This window comes from Saccopteryx bilineata, chromosome 2, assembly GCF_036850765.1.
Source record: "Saccopteryx bilineata isolate mSacBil1 chromosome 2, mSacBil1_pri_phased_curated, whole genome shotgun sequence".
NCBI lineage: Eukaryota > Metazoa > Chordata > Mammalia > Chiroptera > Emballonuridae > Saccopteryx > Saccopteryx bilineata.
Window position 1 is genome coordinate 184,788,255 of NC_089491.1, and position 20,033 is coordinate 184,808,287.

Consider the following 20,033-nt stretch of genomic DNA (forward strand, 5'->3'; position numbering starts at 1 on the left):
AATGGATTAAAAAAGAAAATCCAACTGTATGCTGCCTACAAGAAACTCATCTAAGCATCAAGGATAAAAACAAATTCAAAGGGAAAGGCTGGAAAACAATACTCCAAGAAAACAACACCCAAAAAAAAGCAGGTGTAGCAATACTCATATCTGATAATGCTGACTACAAGACAGAAAAAGTACTCAGAGACAAAAATGGTCATTTCATAATGATTAAGGGGACACTGAATCAAGAAGACATAACAATCCTTAATATATATGCACCAAACCAAGGAGCACCAAAATATATAAGACAGCTACTTATTGACCTTAAAACAAAAACTAACAAAAATACAATCATACTTGGAGACCTCAATACACTGCTGACGGCTCTAGATCAGTCATCCAAACAGAGAATCAATAAAGATATAGTGGCCTTAAACGAAATACTAGAACACCTGGATATGATAGACATCTACAGGACACTTCATCCCAAAGCGACAAAGTATACATTTTTCTCTAGTGTACATGGAACATTCTCAAGAATTGACCATATGTTGCGCCACAAAGACAATATCAGCAAATTTAGAAAAATTGAAATTGTACCAAGCATATTCTCTGATCATAAAGCCTTGAAACTAGAATTCAACTGTAAAAAAGAGGGGGAAAACCCACAAAATTGTGGAAACTAAACAACATACTTCTAAAAAATGAATGGGTCAAAGAAGAAATAAGCGCAGAGATCAAAAGATATATACAGACAAATGAAAATGAAAATACGACATATCAGAATCTCTGGGATGCAGCAAAAGCAGTAATAAGAGGAAAGTTCATATCACTTCAGGCCTATATGAACAAACAAGAGAGAGCCGAAGTAAACCACTTAACTTCACACCTTAAGGAGCTAGAAAAAGAAGAACAAAGACAACCCAAAACCAGCCGAAGAAAGGAGATAATAAAAATCAGAGCAGAAATAAACAAAATAGAGACCAGAAAAACTATAGAAAAAATCAATAAAACAAGGAGCTGGTTCTTTGAAAAGATCAACAAAACTGACAAACCCTTGGCAAGACTCACCAATGAAAAAAGACACAGGACTCAAATAAATAAAATCCAAAATGAAAGAGGAGAAATCACCACAGACATCATAGATATACAAAGAATTATTGTAGAATACTATGAAAAACTATATGCCACCAAATACAACAATCTAGAAGAAATGGATAAATTCCTAGATCAATACAACCTTCCTAAAGTGAGTCATGAAGAAGCAGAAAGACTAAACAGACCAATCAGCAGGGAAGAAATAGAAAAAACTATTAAAAACCTCCCCAAAAATAAAAGTCCAGGCCCAGACGGTTATACTAGTGAATTCTATCAAACATTCAAAGAAGACTTGGTTCCTATTCTACTCAAAGTCTTCCAAAAAATTGAAGAAGAAGCAATACTTCCAAACACATTTTATGAGGCCAACATAACCCTCATACCAAAACCAGGCAAGAATGGCACAAAGAAAGAAAACTACAGACCAATATCTCTAATGAATACAGATGCTAAAATACTAAACAAAATACTGGCAAATCGAATACAACAACATATTAAAAAAATAGAGAGAGAAGATGGCAGCGGAGTAGGCGGATGCACAGACACCCAGCTCTCAACACCAAACTGGAATACAAATCAATTTAGAAAAAATCAGCATGAAAAACCAACACTGAACTGCAAGAACAGCTCTCAAAAACCAAGGAGCAAAGAGGAAGCCACAATAATCCTGGTAAGGAGTGCCTGAATCTCCTCTGCTTACAGGAACGGAGGGGGGGTGAGGCTGAGAGCCCAGAGAGGATTTCACAGAGGAAATAGAGCAGAAACTACTGCTCACAGCCACTTACCTGGCGACCAGGGAGCAAGGTGGGTTGAAAAGACCAGCTTATCTCCCAAGTGGAAAAGACAGGGAGAGGGACAGACTGTGAGGGGCTAAGGTATGCAAGAAACAAAATAAAAAAGCTGACTCATTCGTGCTGGAGGCGGCCATAGCTGGGGGAGGGACTGAACCTTTCACAAAACAGAGCTGAAGTGCTTCCGGATCAGAGATCTCCGGACATCTATCCAGCTCCAATCAGCACAACAAGACACAGCTGAAAACAAGAAGTGGGGAGGAGGGGCAGTAACTCAGGTCTCCATGGAGATCTGAGATACACCTCCCCCTACTAAAGCTGAGAGAAAAAACCCTGCCCCAAGTGAGATTAGTTGGAGGAAGAGACCTTCAGCGTCTCAGGTTACACCCACAGCATTCCTGGATACAGTTTCAAGGAAGCCCCCTGCTGAGATCAGTTAACAAGACTATCACCTGTTAAGAAAACAAACAAATCAAGACTTCAAAGCTGCCCAAATCCGAAAGTGGATTACAAATAATAGCTGATACCAACCCACGAAGACCTAAAAATAACACAACTGAAAACTGGAGGCAGACAACACCAAGCCTAGACTCAATCAACTCTACAAATAAAAAAAAGAAGAAGAAGAAGATGAGAAAACAAAGGAGTGCAATCCAAATGAAACCACAAGAGACACTTTCGAGAGATGAACTGAGTGATATGGAAATAATCAAACTTCCAGATGCGGAGTTCAAAATAATGATTGTAAGGATGCTTAGGGATCTTAGAACAACAATGGAGGGGGAGTTTGAAAACCTAAATAAAGAAATAGCAAGTATAAAAAAGAATCAGTTGGAGACGACAAATACAATATCAGAAATAAAGACCACAATGGAAGGAATTAAAAACAGGATAGATAGAGCAGAGGATCAAATCAGCGAGTTAGAAGACAACTGGAATGAAGGCATGAAAGCAGAGAAGAAAAGAGAAAAAAGACTCAAAAAGTCAGAGGAAACTCTTAGAGAGCTCTGAGACAACATGAAGAGAAATAACATCCGCATCATAGGGGTTCCTGAAGAAGAAGAAAAAGAACAAGGGATAGAGACTTTGTTCAATCATATCATAGCTGAAAACTTCCCTAAATTAATGCAAGAGAAACTCTCACAAATCCAAGAAGCACAGAGGACTCCATTAAAGAGAAACCCAAAGAAACCTACACCAAGACACATCATAATTAAAATACCAAAGCTAAGCGATAAAGAGAAAATATTAAAAGCTGCAAGAGAAAAAAAAGTTATCACCTACAAAAAAGCCCCCATAAGGATGACATCTGACTTCTCAACAGAAACACTTGAGGCCAGAAGGGAATGGCAAGAAATATTCAAAGTAATGCAGAACAAGAACCTACAACCAAGACTACTCTATCCAGCAAGGCTATCGTTTAAAATTGAAGGAGAAATAAAAAGCGTCCCAGACAAAAAACAATTCAAGGAATTCATTACAACCAAACCAATGCTGCAGGAAATATTAAGGGGCCTGGTGTAAACAGATAAAGTGGGAAAAGAATACAGAAAAAAAAAAAGAAAAAGGAATACACCTTTAAAGAAGAAAATGGCAATAAACAACTACATATCAATAATAACCTTAAATGTAAATGGATTAAATGATCCAATCAAAAGACATAGGGTAGCTGCATGGATAAGAAAACAGGACCCATACATATGTTGTCTACAAGAGACACACCTTAGAACAAAAGACACACACAGATTGAAGGTAAAAGGATGGAAAAAAATGTTTCATGCAAATGGAAATGAAAAAAAAGCTGGGGTAGCAATACTTATATCAGACAAATTGGACTTTAAAACAAAGGATATAGTAAGAGATAAAGAAGGCCACTACATAATGATAAAGGGAGTAATCCAACAGGAAGATATAACTATTATAAATATCTATGCACCTAATATAGGAGCACCCAAATATATAAAACAGACTTTGATGGATTTAAAGGGCGAGATTAACAGCAATACTATAATAGTAGGGGATTTCAATACCCCACTAACATCACTAGATAGATCCTCAAGAAAGAAAATTAACAAAGAAACAGCAGACTTATTGGAAACACTAGATCAACTCGATTTAATAGATATCTTCAGAACCTTTCACCCTAAAGCAGCAGAATATATATTCTTTTCAAGTGCTCATGGTACATTCTCTAGGATAGACCACATGTTAGGGCACAAAAGTGCTCTCAACAAATTTAAGAAGACTGAAATCATATCAAGCACTTTCTCCGATCACAACGGCATGAAACTAGAAATGAATCACAGCAGAAAAGCTCAAAAATTCTCAAACACATGGAAACTAAATAGCAGGGTGTTAAATAATGAATGGATTAAGAATGAGATCAAAGAAGAAATAAAGAAATTCCTAGAAACGAATGACAATGAGCATACAACAACTCAAAATTTATGGGACACAGCGAAAGCAGTGCTGAGAGGGAAGTTCATAGCACTACAGGCACACTTTCAGAAGCTAGAAAAAGCTCAAATAAACAACTTAACCCTGCATCTAAAAGAATTAGAAAAAGAACAGCAAGTAAAGCCCAAATGTAGTAGAAGGAAGGAAATAATAAAGATCAGAGCAGAAATAAATGACATAGAGGCTAAAGAAACAATACAGAGGATCAATGAAACTAGGAGCTGGTTCTTTGAAAAGGTAAACAAGATTGATGAACCTTTAACTAGACTCACCAAGAAAAAGAGAGAGAGGACTCAAATAAATAAAATTAGAAATGAGAGAGGAGAAATAACAACTGACACAACAGAAATACAAAAGATTGTAAGAAAATACTATGAAGAACTGTATGCCAAAAAACTAGACAACCTAGATGAAATGGACAAATTCCTTGAAACGTACAATCTTCCAAAAATCAATCTGGAAGAATCAGAAAACTTAAACAGACCAATTACACCAAAGGAGATCGAAACAGTTATCAAAAAACTCCCAACAAAGAAAAGTCCGGGGCCCGATGGCTTCACAACGAAATTCTACCAAATATTCAAAGAAGAACTAACTCCTATCCTTCTCAAACTATTTCAAAAAATTCAAGAGGAAGGAAGACTTCCAAGCTCCTTTTATGAGGCAAGCATAATTCTGATTCCAAAACCAGGCAAAGACCACACAAAGAAAGAAAATTATAGGCCAATATCTCTGATGAATATAGATGCTAAAATCCTCAACAAAATATTAGCAAACCGGATCCAACAATATATGGAAAAAATCAGACACCATGATCAAGTGGGATTTATTCTGGGGAGGCAAGGCTGGTACAATATTCGTAAATCAATCAGTGTGATTCATCACATAAACAAAAAGAAGGAGAAAAACCATATGATAATTTCAATAGATGCAGAAAAAGCATTTGATAAAATCCAGCACCCATTCATGATCAAAACTCTCAGCAAAGTGGGAATACAGGGAACATACCTCAACATGATAAAAGCCATCTATGAGAAACCCACAGCCAACATCATACTCAATGGGCAAAAATTAAAAGCAATACCCTTAAGATCAGGAACAAGGCAGGGATGCCCCCTTTCACCACTCTTATTTAATATAGTCCTGGAAGTCCTAGCCACAGCAATCAGACAAGAAGAAGAAATAAAAGGCATTCAAGTTGGAAAAGAAGAAGTAAAACTATCATTATTTGCAGATGATATGATATTGTATATAGAAAACCCTAAAGTCTCAGTCAAAAAACTACTGGACCTGATAAATAAATTCAGCAAAGTGGCAGGATATAAAATCAATACTCAGAAATCAGAAGCATTTTTATATGCCAACAATGAACAGTCAGAAAGAGAAATTAAGGAAACAATCCCCTTCACAATTACAACCAAAAAAATAAAGTACCTAGGAGTAAACTTAACCAAGGAGACTAAAGACTTGTACTCGGAAAATTACAAAACATTGATAAAAGAAATCAAGGAAGATACTAACAAGTGGAAGCATATACCGTGCTCATGGTTAGGAAGAATAAACATCATTAAAATGTCTATATTACCCAAAGCAATCTATAAATTCAATGCAATACCAATTAAAATACCAATGACATACTTCAAAGATATAGAACACATATTCCAAAAATTTATATGGAACCAAAAAAGGACACGAATAGCCTCAGCAATCTTAAAAAAGAAGAATAAAGTGGGAGGTATCACACTTCCTGATATCAAGTTATACTACAAGGCCATTGTATTCAAAACAGCCTGGTACTGGCATAAGAACAGGTATATAGATCAATGGAATAGAACAGAGAACCCAGAAATAAACCCACAGTTCTATGGACAACTGATATTTGACAAAGGAGGTAAGGAAATACAATGGAGTAAAGACAGCCTCTTTAACAAATGGTGTTGGGAAAATTGGACAGCTACCTGCAAAAAAATGAAACTAGATCACCAGCTTACACCACTCACAAAAATAAACTCAAAATGGATAAAAGACTTGAATGTAGGCCGTGAAACCATAAGCATCATAGAAGAAAACATAGGCAGTAAGCTCTCCGACATCTCTCGGAGCAATATATTTGCTGATTTATCTCCACGGGGAAGTGAAATAAAAGACCGGATAAACAAATGGGACTATATCAAACTAAAAAGCTTTTGCACAGCTAAAGACAACAAGAACAGAATAAAAAGACAAACTACACAATGGGAGAACATATTTGACAATACGTCTGATAAGGGGTTAATAACCAAAATTTATAAAGAACTTGTAAAACTCAACACCAGGAAGACAAACAACCCAATCCAAAAATGGGCAAAAGAGATGAATAGACACTTCTCCAAAGAGGACATACGGATGGCCAATAGGCATATGAAAAAATGCTCAACATCACTAATCATTAGAGAAATGCAAATTAAAACCACAATGAGATATCACCTTACACCAGTCAGAATGGCGCTTATCAACAAAACAACACAGAATAAGTGCTGGCGAGGATGTGGAGAAAAGGGGACCCTCCTGCACTGCTGGTGGGAATGCAGACTGGTGCAGCCACTGTGGAAAACAGTATGGAGATTCCTCAAAAAACTGAAAATCGAACCGCCTTTTGACCCAGCTATCCCACTTTTAGGAATATACCCCAAGGACACCATAGAACGGCTCGAAAAGGAGAAATGCACCCGCATGTTTGTGGCAGCATTGTTCACAATAGCGAAGATCTGGAAACAGCCCAAGTGTCCGTCAGAGGACGAGTGGATTAAAAAACTTTGGTACATATATACTATGGAATACTACTCAGCCATAAGAAAAGATGACATCGGATCATTTACAATAACATGGATGGACCTTGATAACATTATACGGAGTGAAATAAGTAAATCAGAAAAAAAATTGAGATGAATCCATACATAGAAGGGACATAAAAATGAGACTCAGAGACATGAACAAGAATGTGATGGCAACAGGGGCGGGGGGGGTTGGGGGAGGGGGGAGGGGGTGAAGAAGGAGAGAGGGGTTAGGGGAGGGGAGGGGCACAAAGAAAACCAGATAGAAGGTGACAGAAGACAATTTAACTTTGCGGGAGGGGTATACAGCACAATCAAATGTCAAAATAATCTAGAGATATTTTCTCTCAACATATGTACCCTGATTTATCAATGTCACTGCATTAAATTTAATAAAAAAATATTAATATTAAAAAAAAACATATTAAAAAAATAATACATCATGATCAAGTGGGATTCATCTCAGAATCTCAAGGATGGTTCAACATATGTAAAACGGTTAACGTAATACACCATATCAACAAAACAAAGAACAAAAACCTCATGATCTTATCAATAGACGCAGAAAAGGCTTTTGATAAAATACAATACAATTTTATGTTTAAGACTCTCAACAAAATGGGTGTAGAAGGAAAATATCTCAACATGATAAAGGCCATATATGATAAACCATCAGCCAACATCATATTAAATGGCGTAAAACTGAGGACTTTCCACCTTAAATCAGGAACACGACAGGGATGTCCACTCTCTCCACTCTTATTTAACGTGGTGCTAGAAGTTCTGGCCAGAGCAATCAGACAAGACAAAGAAATAAAAGGCATCCATATCAGAAAAGAAGAAGTAAAGGTATCACTTTTTGCTGATGATATGATCCTATACATCGAAAACCCAAAGGACTCCACAAAAAGATTACTAGAAACAATAAACCAATACAGTAAGGTCGCAGGATACAAAATTAACATACAAAAGTCCATAGCCTTTCTATATGCCAACAATGAAATATTAAAAAATGAACTCAAAAAAATAATCCCCTTCATGATTGCAACAAAAAAAATAAAATACCTAGGAATAAACATAACAAAGAATGTAAAGGACCTATATAACGAAAACTACAAGGCATTGCTAAGAGAAATAGAAAAAGACACAGTGAGATGGAAAAATATTCCTTGTTCTTGGATAGGAAGAATAAATATAATTAAAATGGCCATATTACCCAAAGTAATATATAAATTTAATGCAATTCCCATAAAAATTCCTATGACATTTTTTAAAGAAATGGAACAAAAAATCATCAGATTTATATGGAACTATAAAAAGCCCCGAATAGCCAAAGCAATCCTAAGGAAAAAGAATGAAGCTGGGGGCATTACAATACCCGACTTTAAACTATATTATAGGGCCACAATAATCAAAACTGTATGATATTGGCAGAAAAATAGACACAGACCAATGGAACAGAATAGAAAGCCCAGAAATAAAACCACATATATATGGTCAAATAATCTTTGATAAAGGGGCCAACAACACACAATGGAGAAAAGAAAGCCTCTTCAACAAATGGTGTTGGGAAAACTGGAAAGCCACATGCAAAAGAATGAAACTCGACTACAGCCTCTCTCCGTGTACTAAAATTAATTCAAAATGGATCAAATATCTAAATATAAGATCTGAAACAATAAAGTACATAGAAGAAGACATAGGTACTAAACTCATGGACCTGGATTTTAAAGAACATTTTATGAACTTGACTCCAATGGCAAGAGAAGTGAAGGCAAAGATAAATGAATGGGACTACATCAGAATAAAAAGTTTTTGCTCAGCAAGAGAATCTGATATCAAAATAAACAGACAGCCAACTAAATGGGAACTGATATTTTCAAACAACAGCTCAGATAAGGGCCTAATATCCAAAATTTACAAAGAACTCATAAAACTCAACAACAAACAAACAAACAATCCAATAAAAAAATGGGAAGAGGACATGAACAGACACTTCTCCCAGGAAGAAATACAAATGGCCAACAGATATATGAAAAGATGCTCAGCTTCATTAGTTATTAGAGAAATGCAAATCAAAACTACAATGAGATACCACCTCACCCCTGTTAGATTAGCTATTATCAACAAGACAGGTAATAGCAAATGTTGGAGAGGCTGTGGAGAAAAAGGAACCCTCATACACTGTTGGTGGGAATGTAAAGTAGTACAACCATTATGGAGAAAAGTATGGTGGTTCCTCAAAAAACTGCAAATAGAACTACCTTATGACCCAGCAATCCCTCTACTGGGTATATACCCCAAAACCTCAGAATCATTGATACGTAAAGACACATGTAGCCCCATGTTCATTGCAGCACTGTTCACAGTGGCCAAGACATGGAAACAACCAAAAAACCCTTCAATAGAAGACTGGATAAAGAAGATGTGGCACATATACACTATGGAATACTACTCAGCCATAAGAAATGATGACATCAGATCTTTTACAGCAAAATGGTGGGATCTTGATAACATTATACGGAGTGAAATAAGTAAATCAGAAAAAAACAAGAACTACATGATTCTATACATTGGTGGAACATAAAAATGAGACTAAGAGACATGGACAAGAGAGTGGTGGTTACCAGGGGTGTGGGGAGGTAGGACGCAGGAGGGAGGGAGGGGGAGGGGCACAGAGAAAACTAGACAGAGAGTGATGGAGGACAATCTGACTCTGAGAGGTGAGGGGTATGCAACATAATTTAATGACAAGATCACCTAGACATGTTTTCTTTGAATATATGTACCCTGAATTATTAATGTCATCCCATTAACATTAATAAAATTTATTAAAAAAAAATGACAACAGCCAATACAAAAAAAAAAAGAAAAATATATTCAAAAAGGAAAGCACAATAATGAGAAAAGACCGTATTTTTTGTTTCATTAGATGCACTTTTCCCCCCAAAAGTGGAGGGGAAAATGCCTGTGCGTCTTATGGAGCAAAATATAGGGTACTTCATTAAATATTTTAACACACCATCTGGTTAAGAATATTTTTTTTCTTATTTTCCTCCTTAAAACCTTAGGTGTATCTTATGGTCAGGTGCATCTTATGGAGCAAAAAATACGGTACATGTGATAGACATCATGACAAAAGGTTCAAAGTGAAGAATTAATGGAAATGATTCAAATAAATGTTGAAATTCCGTATTAAAAGTGGTCAAAAGAAATAACTGAGTAGTTAACACATGAGGAAATATAGAACTATGCAAATATTGTATGTTAATAAAAAATGAACATAATCACTAGAAAAGAAATACATCAAGAGAATCATTTTTGGCATCAAATTGCCAAAAATAATAAATAACAATAAATAGAATAATAAAATTTAGTGGGGATGGGGAAAACAAGAACATTTATACATTGTAGTGCTGTAAATTGGGAAAATCTCTGTGAAGGCCAGATGTGTGGAACTAATAACAATTCGTGCCCTTTACCTGGATAGTTACTTTGGAAAATGCTACCAGAAGAAATGATCCAAATGTGATCTGATAAAAAGTCTACAAAAAAGGACCATTTGTAATAGAAAAAATTATGAACACAAACAATAAAAGGGAGATGGTTAAGCATATTGTATTACATTAACCTGATAGAATTCCAGTTATTCAAAGTGATACCACGTGAGTTGTGTCAACACACAGAAATACAGAAAGTCAGCATTTAGTGAACAGAAAAAATTCAATGGAAATGTTGACCACAGCTACATATAATTATGTGTATACATGTATGACCAATAGCTGTAAGAATATGTGAGTAATAGAAACAAGAGTTACTATATATTTTCTATATGGTGGGACGGTAAGTTCATAATACAAATGTTGGTGGAGATTTGTGATAAAGGCTGAAGAACAAATTAGGCAACCCATTTTTACTTTTCTTTACATATATATAAAATATTTACCATTTTAACTGGTTTTAAGTGCTCCACTTAGTGGCATTAAATATATTCACATTGTTAAACAGCCATCAGCACAATTTCTTTCCAGAATTTGTTCACCATCCAAAAATGAAACAATAAAACAATAACTCTTCATTATCCCTGTTCCCAACCAGTGTTAGCCACTATTTTACTTTCTATCTCCATACATTTGCCTAGTCTACATATCTCATAGAAGTGGCATTGTAAAATAGCTGTCCTTTTTGTGCCTGGCGTATTTCACTGAGCATAATGGTTTCAAGGCTCATCTATGTTGCAGCGTGTATCAGTACTTCATTCCTTTTTAATTCTTCATAATATTCCTTCATGTGGATACATCACATCCCTTTTGTAGTTCTGAAATTTTTATGCCTAACAATCCAAAAGAGTTTGCCTGCTTGCTACTTCACATGTGACCTCACTAAAAACATGCAGCATCCGCCTTTGTAAGCGGGGCATTACATTGGTTATCCTGCACTCCCACAGGCATGTGCTGGCTTAGTCACTGCTGCATGGACAGATGCGACCGAGGTAATAATCAGAAGCAGCCATGCAACACTTATGCGAGATTCTTTAAAGTAGCAGGGAGGAAAGGATGACAAGAACAAATGAATCAGGCATGTTGAGAGTTGAGTACAGACTACCTATTTTGCACCCACATTGCAAATCGAAGTTCTGCAGGACCAACGGTGAGTGCTGATGGTGGGGCCAATGACCCGCTTCCAGATCAAGGCTTTCAGTTCTATGCTGCCTTTCAGAAAGCGGCTGATTCTTTAAGCTATCTGGACCCTAGTGGGCAACATAACTTAAAAAAATTTAGAATGGACTGTCCTCACTACTTCTTCTAAGGCCCTGGCAGAGGTAAGAATGCATGTCCCCAAATGAAAAGCAGCTCTGAACATGTTTAACAAGGTAGCTGTTCTCAATTACCTGCCTCAGAGTTCCTGCCTTGACTACCAGACTTGCTGGGGGCTGGAGCTGCTACACAAATACCGAAACCAGAGCAGAAAAATACATTGTAGCAGAAAAATATCCCATTCCTGTTATAGTTTTTATTTTTTTACTTTAAAAAAGATTATTGAATTTATTGGGGTGACATCAGTTAATTATACAGGTTTCAGGTGCCTAATTCTACATCATCTGAACACTGCACTGTGTGTTCACCACCTCAAGTCGAGTCTCCCTCCATCACCTTCATCAGCTCCCCTCCTCCCCTCCCCCACCTCCCCTCCCTCCTGCAATCCCCACACTGTTATCTGTGTCTCTAGTTCTTTTAACATTAAACATAATAAAGATAAAAAGTTTAATTCAAAATGTATGCTTTGTAAATTTGTTCAGAGCAAACAACCATTACACATATCGAGCCACACAGTTACTTCTTAAAATAAGATTTGAATACCAAGAATAATTAGGATACAAATCTCTTGTTGCCACTGGGTGCTGACCAGAGTTTGCACAGTAAAGAGAAGTATGAGCTTAGAGTCAGGCGGATGAATGAGCGTCGCTGGGCCCCATGTCCACTACAATAGTGTCCATACCACTGGGTTGTTGTGAGGATTTAAAATGATTCCAACATACATGGAATGTTATCAATACCAAGGATGATATATAATATGCACTCAATAAATGAAGTCTGATTATCAGTTCCAAATAAATGATTTACCCAGGGAAACTATAATAGATTTTATCCTTAATCAAAGGGCTTACCTCTGCCAGGTAGGTAACCATATTCAAGGTGATGTCAGCATAGGCTTCATGAAGGTACCGGCAGACCACGTTGACCCAGGTGGCACAATCTCTCGTGTAGCTGTGTGTTTTATAAAGAGTCATGACGTGTGCAAGATTGGAAAGTTTAGGGTTCTTCTCTTCCAAACAGACCTTATAAGAGAGGAAAATCAGTCAGGGATAAAATGACCTGATGAATAGGAAGAAATGCCAGCAGTTCTGCTCTCAGTCCCAGCAGTCAGGAAAACAGATTACACACAAATACACAACACACATTTCTGGTAGGCTGCGGAAGTGCTTATCTTAGTAATTTAGCTAATATAATTTTCACAAATTCTTTCCATATGCTTTTTCAATAATAAAACCAAAAGAGACAGAGTGCATCAGCTACCCAGAATGTTACCGAACAGCAGTATCAGTTACTGTTTTGGGTTTTATGAAACCCGTCATCATTTCTGGGCCAGGTCCTTTCTGTCCTACTTGAGCCTTCCAGAAGGCCGGGTGCGTGTGTTGGAGTGGAACCGTAAGCCATACCTGAGCAATCCTGTCAGCTATATTTTTACAGAACTGATTGGGGTTCTCAAAGTGCTGAATCAGCTGGGGCAGGAGACACAGGATATTCAGAGGAAACCCTGGAAGAGGAAGAATACAATGTAGATGGCTGAATATGGTGCACTATGGCTGTTACAGTGGGAAAATACATTAGAGATTTCTTTTGAGGTCATGCAAATGCAGTCTTTTTATTTATTTATTTATTTATTTATTTTATATATAAATAAATTTTTATTTTAATGGGGTGACATCAATAAATCAGGGTACATATATTCAAAGAAAACATGTCCAGGTTATCCTGTCATTCAATTCTGCTGCATACCCATCACCCAAAGTCAGATTGTCCTCTGTCACCTTCAATCTAGTCTTCTTTGTGCCCCTTCCTCCACCCCTCCCCCTCTCCCTCCTTCCCTCCCCATGCCCCCCGTAACCACCACACTCTTGTCCATGTCTCCTACTCTCGTCTTTATGTCTCACCAATGTATGGAATCCTGCAGTTCTTATTTTTTTCTGATTTACCCATTTCACTCCGTATAATGTTATCAAGATCCCACCATTCTGTTGCAAATGCAGTCTTTTGAGGCCACTTTAATGTTATCTAATAAGATCCAGGAAAAATGTACAACTACAATTTCAAAAAAAAGAATAAAATGAGCCCTGGCCGGTTGGCTCAGTGGTAGAGCGTCGGCCTAGCGTGCGGAGGACCCGGGTTCGATTCCCGTCCAGGGTACACAGGAGAAGCGCCCATTTGCTTCTCCACCCCTCCGCCGCGCTTTCCTCTCTGTCTCTCTCTTCCCCTCCCGCAGCCAAGGCTCCATTGGAGCAAAGATGGCCTGGGCGCTGGGGATGGCTCTGTGGCCTCTGCCTCAGGTGCTAGAGTGGCTCTGGTCGCAACATGGTGACGCCCAGGATGGGCAGAGCATCGCCCCCTGGTGGGCAGAGCGTTGCCCCTGGTGGGCGTGCCGGGTGGATCCCGGTCGGGCGCATGCGGGAGTCTGTCTGACTGTCTCTCCCTGTTTCCATCTTCAGAAAAATGAAAAAAAAAAAAAAGAATAAAATGAACGGAAACCCCAGTTTGAAATTTTTATCAAAAAGCATAGTTTAAGGAAAACCTGTATGAGACGACCTAGGCCAATTAATTTAAGTCTTACTCCTGTAATCAAAAGACTCTTAAAAAAAAAAAGACTCTTTAAAATGATGAATAATGGCTTAGCAATACTGTGACCAGCTCCAGCTCCATGAAGAATCCTGGGCCACGTGCTGTGGTACTAAAAAATCTAGTTTGCTGATTTGGCTTAATTCAAAACAAGAGAGAACCAAGGGAATCATCAAGAGAAAAAGAAAGTCTAAGAAAAATAAAGATTTAGGACTTAAGAAAAAAGGTAAACAATGTCTGTACAAGAGAAATGGAAAAAACCAACAATATCTGCAGTTTGACATGGAAATTATAAAGAAATGACCAATATCTTATTGATTACTTCTGCCCCTTTTATACTATTGCCTTAAAATATCCTCTAAAATATAAATAATTATGCCTTACATTACATAAAAATTTAAAAGATAAAATAAATTAGTCTTAACAAACCAGTTCTAAGCAGAACTGCTAAAAGCAGTAGCCCACATTTTTTATTATTATGCTAAACAGGGATGTAAACAGTTGAATTGTAAGACAAGGAGTGTGTTGGTTTTACCTATGGCTTGGGATGCGTCCACCATGGATACTTTGGACACTGGTGTCAGCAAACTGAATAGCTGCAGGGTCAGATCTGTTGTGGTAAGGGAGGTGAACCCTTTCAGCAGCAACTGCTGTAACCCTGAGAAGTCTGCCCATTTGAGCTGTGCTTGGAGTTTCTCAAGTTTTTCTCGGTTCTCAGCTTTATCCAGTGGCATGTGAGCCAGCAGTCTGTTCAGCAGCCTTAAAGCCATTAGGTATTCAAACTCAAAATCTGATTCCATCAAGGCCACTGTGACCCAGAAGATGGTGGCCAACAGGTTGGTTGGATGGTTTATGTGGGATGGGTCTGTGAGGCTGTCTTTCAAGGACGACGAGCTTCTGGTTTTTGAGGAGAAGCCTTGCTGGGCGCAAGCCTGGATTCTGTCCAGTGTGGCGCTCCGAGGTGGGTCTGAGGATCGGTCAACAACACCGAACTTCTTGGGCACAGAGAAGCTTCTCTGATGCCGACTCCGCTCTGCAGTTGTTGGGTTGCCACTGGCTGTCCCAGCGTTCACATTTAGTTGTCCTGTGCTCTTTCTGCTTGCTGTGAGCTTCGTGCTAGAGCTTAAGTCTGGTGATGAAGAACTGGGTATAAAAATAAAAAAAGTTCAGTGGGAAGCCAACAGGCTTCACGAAATAGCCGCTGATGAACAACAAGGAGGGAAATCACTTTTTGGAAATACTGCTTTCTGTTCATTTTTGTCCATACTTTTAAACTTAGAGGAGTAAGTTTTCTTATTCTTAAACTTAAAGGTATAAAAAATAAAACTTAATAAGCTTAACAAGAAAATCAAACTTAACACCAACAAAACACCAACAAAACCTAATATTAAACTTCCATTTACTGAAAGGTTAAAAATATAAACAGTTGGCTAGATGTTTACTGATTTTTTTTTTAATTTGGGTAGGAATAATTATGAAGTAAAATGCACCTGATAAGTAAAAACTTTAATATTCTAGTAAGTCACTGATAAAAACAGAAATGAAAATATTATCAAGAAAGAAAATAGTAAATGTGTCAAAGGAAATTTTTTGTACTTAATTTATGAAAAATGATTTCAAAGCTTATTTCAAGCTGTAAAAGGTAAAATTCTTTATCAAAATCCTGACAACTTTTACTGATTTAGATGAATCTGTAGGTTTATATAGAAAAATATGTATGATATTAGTACCACATTAAGCTTAAAAATAAATGCTCAACTTAAAAATGAAGCAAGGCCCAATATGATATGACATTACTGACTCAGTTTCAAGTATGATGAACTCAATTATACAAAGAGAGTATGGAATTATAAATAATCTGAAATGAGTTATTAAACACTGGTAAGAGCAAAGGAATTAAAAAATTTTTAATAAAGGTCTTAAAATAGAAATTCTGCGAGTTAAATCAACATCTATTCCAACTATTTTGATAGTGATAGTTCAGATGAGTTTTGTGCATATTCATTTAAGAATAATACTTAGTTTTAGTTTCTGCTTATAATGTAATAGAATATTATATAAAATTTGAAAAAATATTTAAAGATATAAAAAAAGAAAATGAAAAATCATTGTTACTTAGAGTAGAGATAACATTTACTTCACTTTAGTTATTTATTGATTGCTTCTCGTATGTGCCTTGACCAGGGGGTATAAGCCTAACCAGTGATGCCTTGGTCAAGCCAATGACCTTAGGCTTTAAGCCAGTGACTTTTGGGCTCAAGCCAGTGACCTTGGGAGCATGTGGATGATCCTGAACCCCAGCTGGCAACTGTGGGGTTTTGAACCAGGAACCTCAGTGTCCTAGGTCAAAGCTCTATCTACTGTGCTACCACTGGTCAGGTTAGAGATAACATTTAGTGTCTACCTTCCTAAAATTTTAAAATACTTTTATAATGTGTATATATGTGTGTGTGTCATAACTTCCCCCCTCTTTTTTAATTTAAGAAAATGTCACACATACTCTTTTTAGGTCATTAATAGACTTCAAAAACTAGACTTGTTCTTTGGACATCTCCCAAATATTCAGTACGGGATATTTGATTTCAAAATGCCATTAAGCTGATTCTCACCGAGATAATACAGTTAGGAGATCACTGTTCCTCAAGCAGTCAGACAAGTTATCCACGGCAGCTTCCAAAGTCAGAAGTGCTTCCATTACGTAACCCTGTCAAACGTGGAGACAACATTTTGGACTGCTTGTAACTGCTGTTAACTTCCTGGACACACATTTAATTAATGCAAACTTTGTTCAAATAATGTTAATATCATTGAAAGCTAGATAGTCACTGTTATTTTAATTTACAAGTTTTAAAAACAAATATTAACAGCCACTGAGGAAATTTATATGGCTCAGGAGTTAGCAGATAACAATAAAGATCTATTTTCCCAGATCAATCTCATTTGACATCCAACAAGGACGAGACAAAGCTGAAGGTGGCAGGCATGATGGGTGTTTGAAACATAAAATTTGCAATGTCTGAAGGTAGAGATTAAGAGGTGTGTGCAAGCCTGTGCCTCAGTGGCATTTCAAACAGCACTTCTATTGCCAGGAGGAGGAAAATAAGCTAGAGTCTACAGGTGTGCAGGCCTCCTGAAATGCAGGCACATTTCTGATGAAAAATAAGGACCTGGTCCAAGCTACAGAGAAGGTAATGCCCTGGCTTTCAACCTGCTCAGGTTCTCAATCTCTGGGCTCTCTCTCTACAGGGTCTTCTTGTGGCATCTACTCTCTCCAGTACTACTTCAACTCTTCCCAGTTTACTGAAGGCTGATCACGCAGAGAAGGGAAGTGCTCTGCACAGATATAACGGAGATCTCTTTTGTAGGTGGGAAAATAGCACAATAACAACTGAGGTTAGTGGCAAAAAGACAAAACAGTACGTAACATCTTTCCTGTCCTCCACCAAATAAAACCAACAACAAAACAAGAAATAAGAATCACCAAAGATTATTTAAGTTGTTAGCTTAAATAAGACATAACGATATCTGTGGAGTTAGTTCCTAGCCCAATACTCCTGGGAATGACTTTTGGTAAAATATAAAAATCAACCTCTAAATTTTTTTTAAGGAATTGTACATGTCCAGAGGGCTAGAATAATTGGCAAGAGAAACAAGGCTTTCAGAAAGTTGTTAATTCTCTCTAAAATGAGAAAAACAGGATGTGTTTGGTGGTCTCTCCTTCCCTACCTGAATCTCATCGCCATGTTCTCCGATCACCTCCACCAGTCTTGAGAGAAGGTCAGACAAGGCATGCGCTGACAGAGGCTGTTTGATGGCCCGGAATATCTGGAAGGACCGACAGGCATAGTGCCTTGAAGAGCTCGCCAGGGCTGTCTGCAGTGCAACCTCACTCAAGTGTTGCTCCAGACGGAAACCTAGGGCAGCAAGAAGCCAGAGACCGGATCAGTGGCCACTCTGCAAAGCCTGGGGCAACAGTTAGCTGAAGCTTTGAAACAGGGTCACTGCATGGGGCTGTCTCTTGGTGGTACTTGTTTAAAAATTAACACTTAAAAAAACACACAGACACAATTTTTTTCTTCTTCTATCAAGTGAGAGGTGGGGAGGCAGAGAAACAGACTCCAGCATGCTCCCCAACTGGATCCACCAAGCAAGTGCCCTACAGGGCTATGCTCTGACCATCTGGGGCTGCTGCTCTGTTGCTCAGCAACCGAGCTATTTTAGTGCCTGATGCGAGGCCATGGAACCACCCTTAGAGCATGGGACCAACTTACTCCAAACATTCGAGCCATGGCTGTGGAAGAAGGTAAGAGGGAGAAGGAAAGAGAGAGAAAGAGAGCGAGAGAGAGAGAAAAAGGGGAAGGGTGGAGAAGCAGATGGTCACTTCTCCTGTGTGCCCTGACCGGGAATCAAACCTGGGACTTCCACACACTGGGCTCTAATGCTGAGCCAACCAGTCAGTGCCCACAAATGTTAATCTTGAGGAGCATAGCGTAGTAGTCAGAAGCTCTGGAGCAAGATGGTGCTAGGTTTGAACTAGAAGTTTTTAGACTCTGATAAAGAAACTTATTCTTTATGTGCCTGTTCCTTACCTTTAACTTATGAATAATAGCATCTATCTCATAGAAGTTTTGTGAAAATTAAACAACTTCAAAAGTACTTAGAACAGTACATGTTGCATACGTGTTGACAAGGGTACTGCTATTTATTACATGCTATATTTCTACATTATTACATTATTCTTCTGTACTACTGTTACATGGGAAATTTTCACTTTTTTTTTTTACATAAGACAATTTGTTAGAAACAAATGTTCTGAGAATTATGTACATAGACGAAGCTGTTAGTGAATCTAGTCAACTTGAAACCCAATTGAGGCTTGGACTCACATCTTTGCTCTTCAGAGTGGTGTTTAAATACTCAGATATATAAATGTAAACACTGTGGAGAAGGCAGCAATAGATTGGACCTTTGCCAGAACGTGTTCTTCCAATAACACAGAGGGAAGCTGTCATTAGAAAATTATTGAACTAAATGGAAATAAAAATGTGAGGAAAAGCTCCTTACTGAAGTCTGTGCTATTAGGTTGTACACATGTAGTACCTCTCTGCAGGGAGAGAACCAGGCTCTAGGAGTCAGAGGACATACTGTGAAAAAGGATTTTGGCTGCCTGTGTGATCTGGGGTCTCTGTGCCACATTTGATGGTGAAATGAGAGTGGATCAGGAGGAATAAATCAGTGTTATTCTTAGCCTAGGGGCATGTTGATGACATAAGAAAGTGTTCCTTCAGAGTGAACACAGGGTCCTGGGAAACAGACTCAGGCAAATACAGGGTGGTAAATGCAGGATTAAACCAATATGGGTATGCTCAATATTATGATGCTCTTATAGTTTAACTGAGAATCACACTGGGTTCAGAATATTCAATAGCCATTATGAATGGGTCATGTTTCAGAACTGTTCTCTATGTCTTTTTGTTTATTTGTTTTCCAAACAT

The 20,033-nt window shown here is 37.8% G+C and overlaps 1 protein-coding gene across 14 annotated transcripts in view; it reads right to left on the reverse strand.

Annotated features, from left to right (window-relative positions):
* The window catches only part of FRY (FRY microtubule binding protein), a 620,873-nt gene that overhangs the window by 86,247 nt on the left and 514,593 nt on the right, over positions 1-20,033 (reverse strand). For all 14 annotated transcript variants that reach the window (XM_066258908.1, XM_066258906.1, XM_066258901.1 and 11 more), the window contains 5 exons: positions 18,265-18,452; positions 17,148-17,242; positions 15,074-15,681; positions 13,365-13,462; positions 12,813-12,983 (listed from right to left, as the gene is read on the reverse strand). In XM_066258908.1, the coding sequence (XP_066115005.1) occupies positions 12,813-12,983; positions 13,365-13,462; positions 15,074-15,681; positions 17,148-17,242; positions 18,265-18,452 (1,160 nt within the window). The remainder of the gene's footprint in view (positions 1-12,812; positions 12,984-13,364; positions 13,463-15,073; positions 15,682-17,147; positions 17,243-18,264; positions 18,453-20,033) is intronic.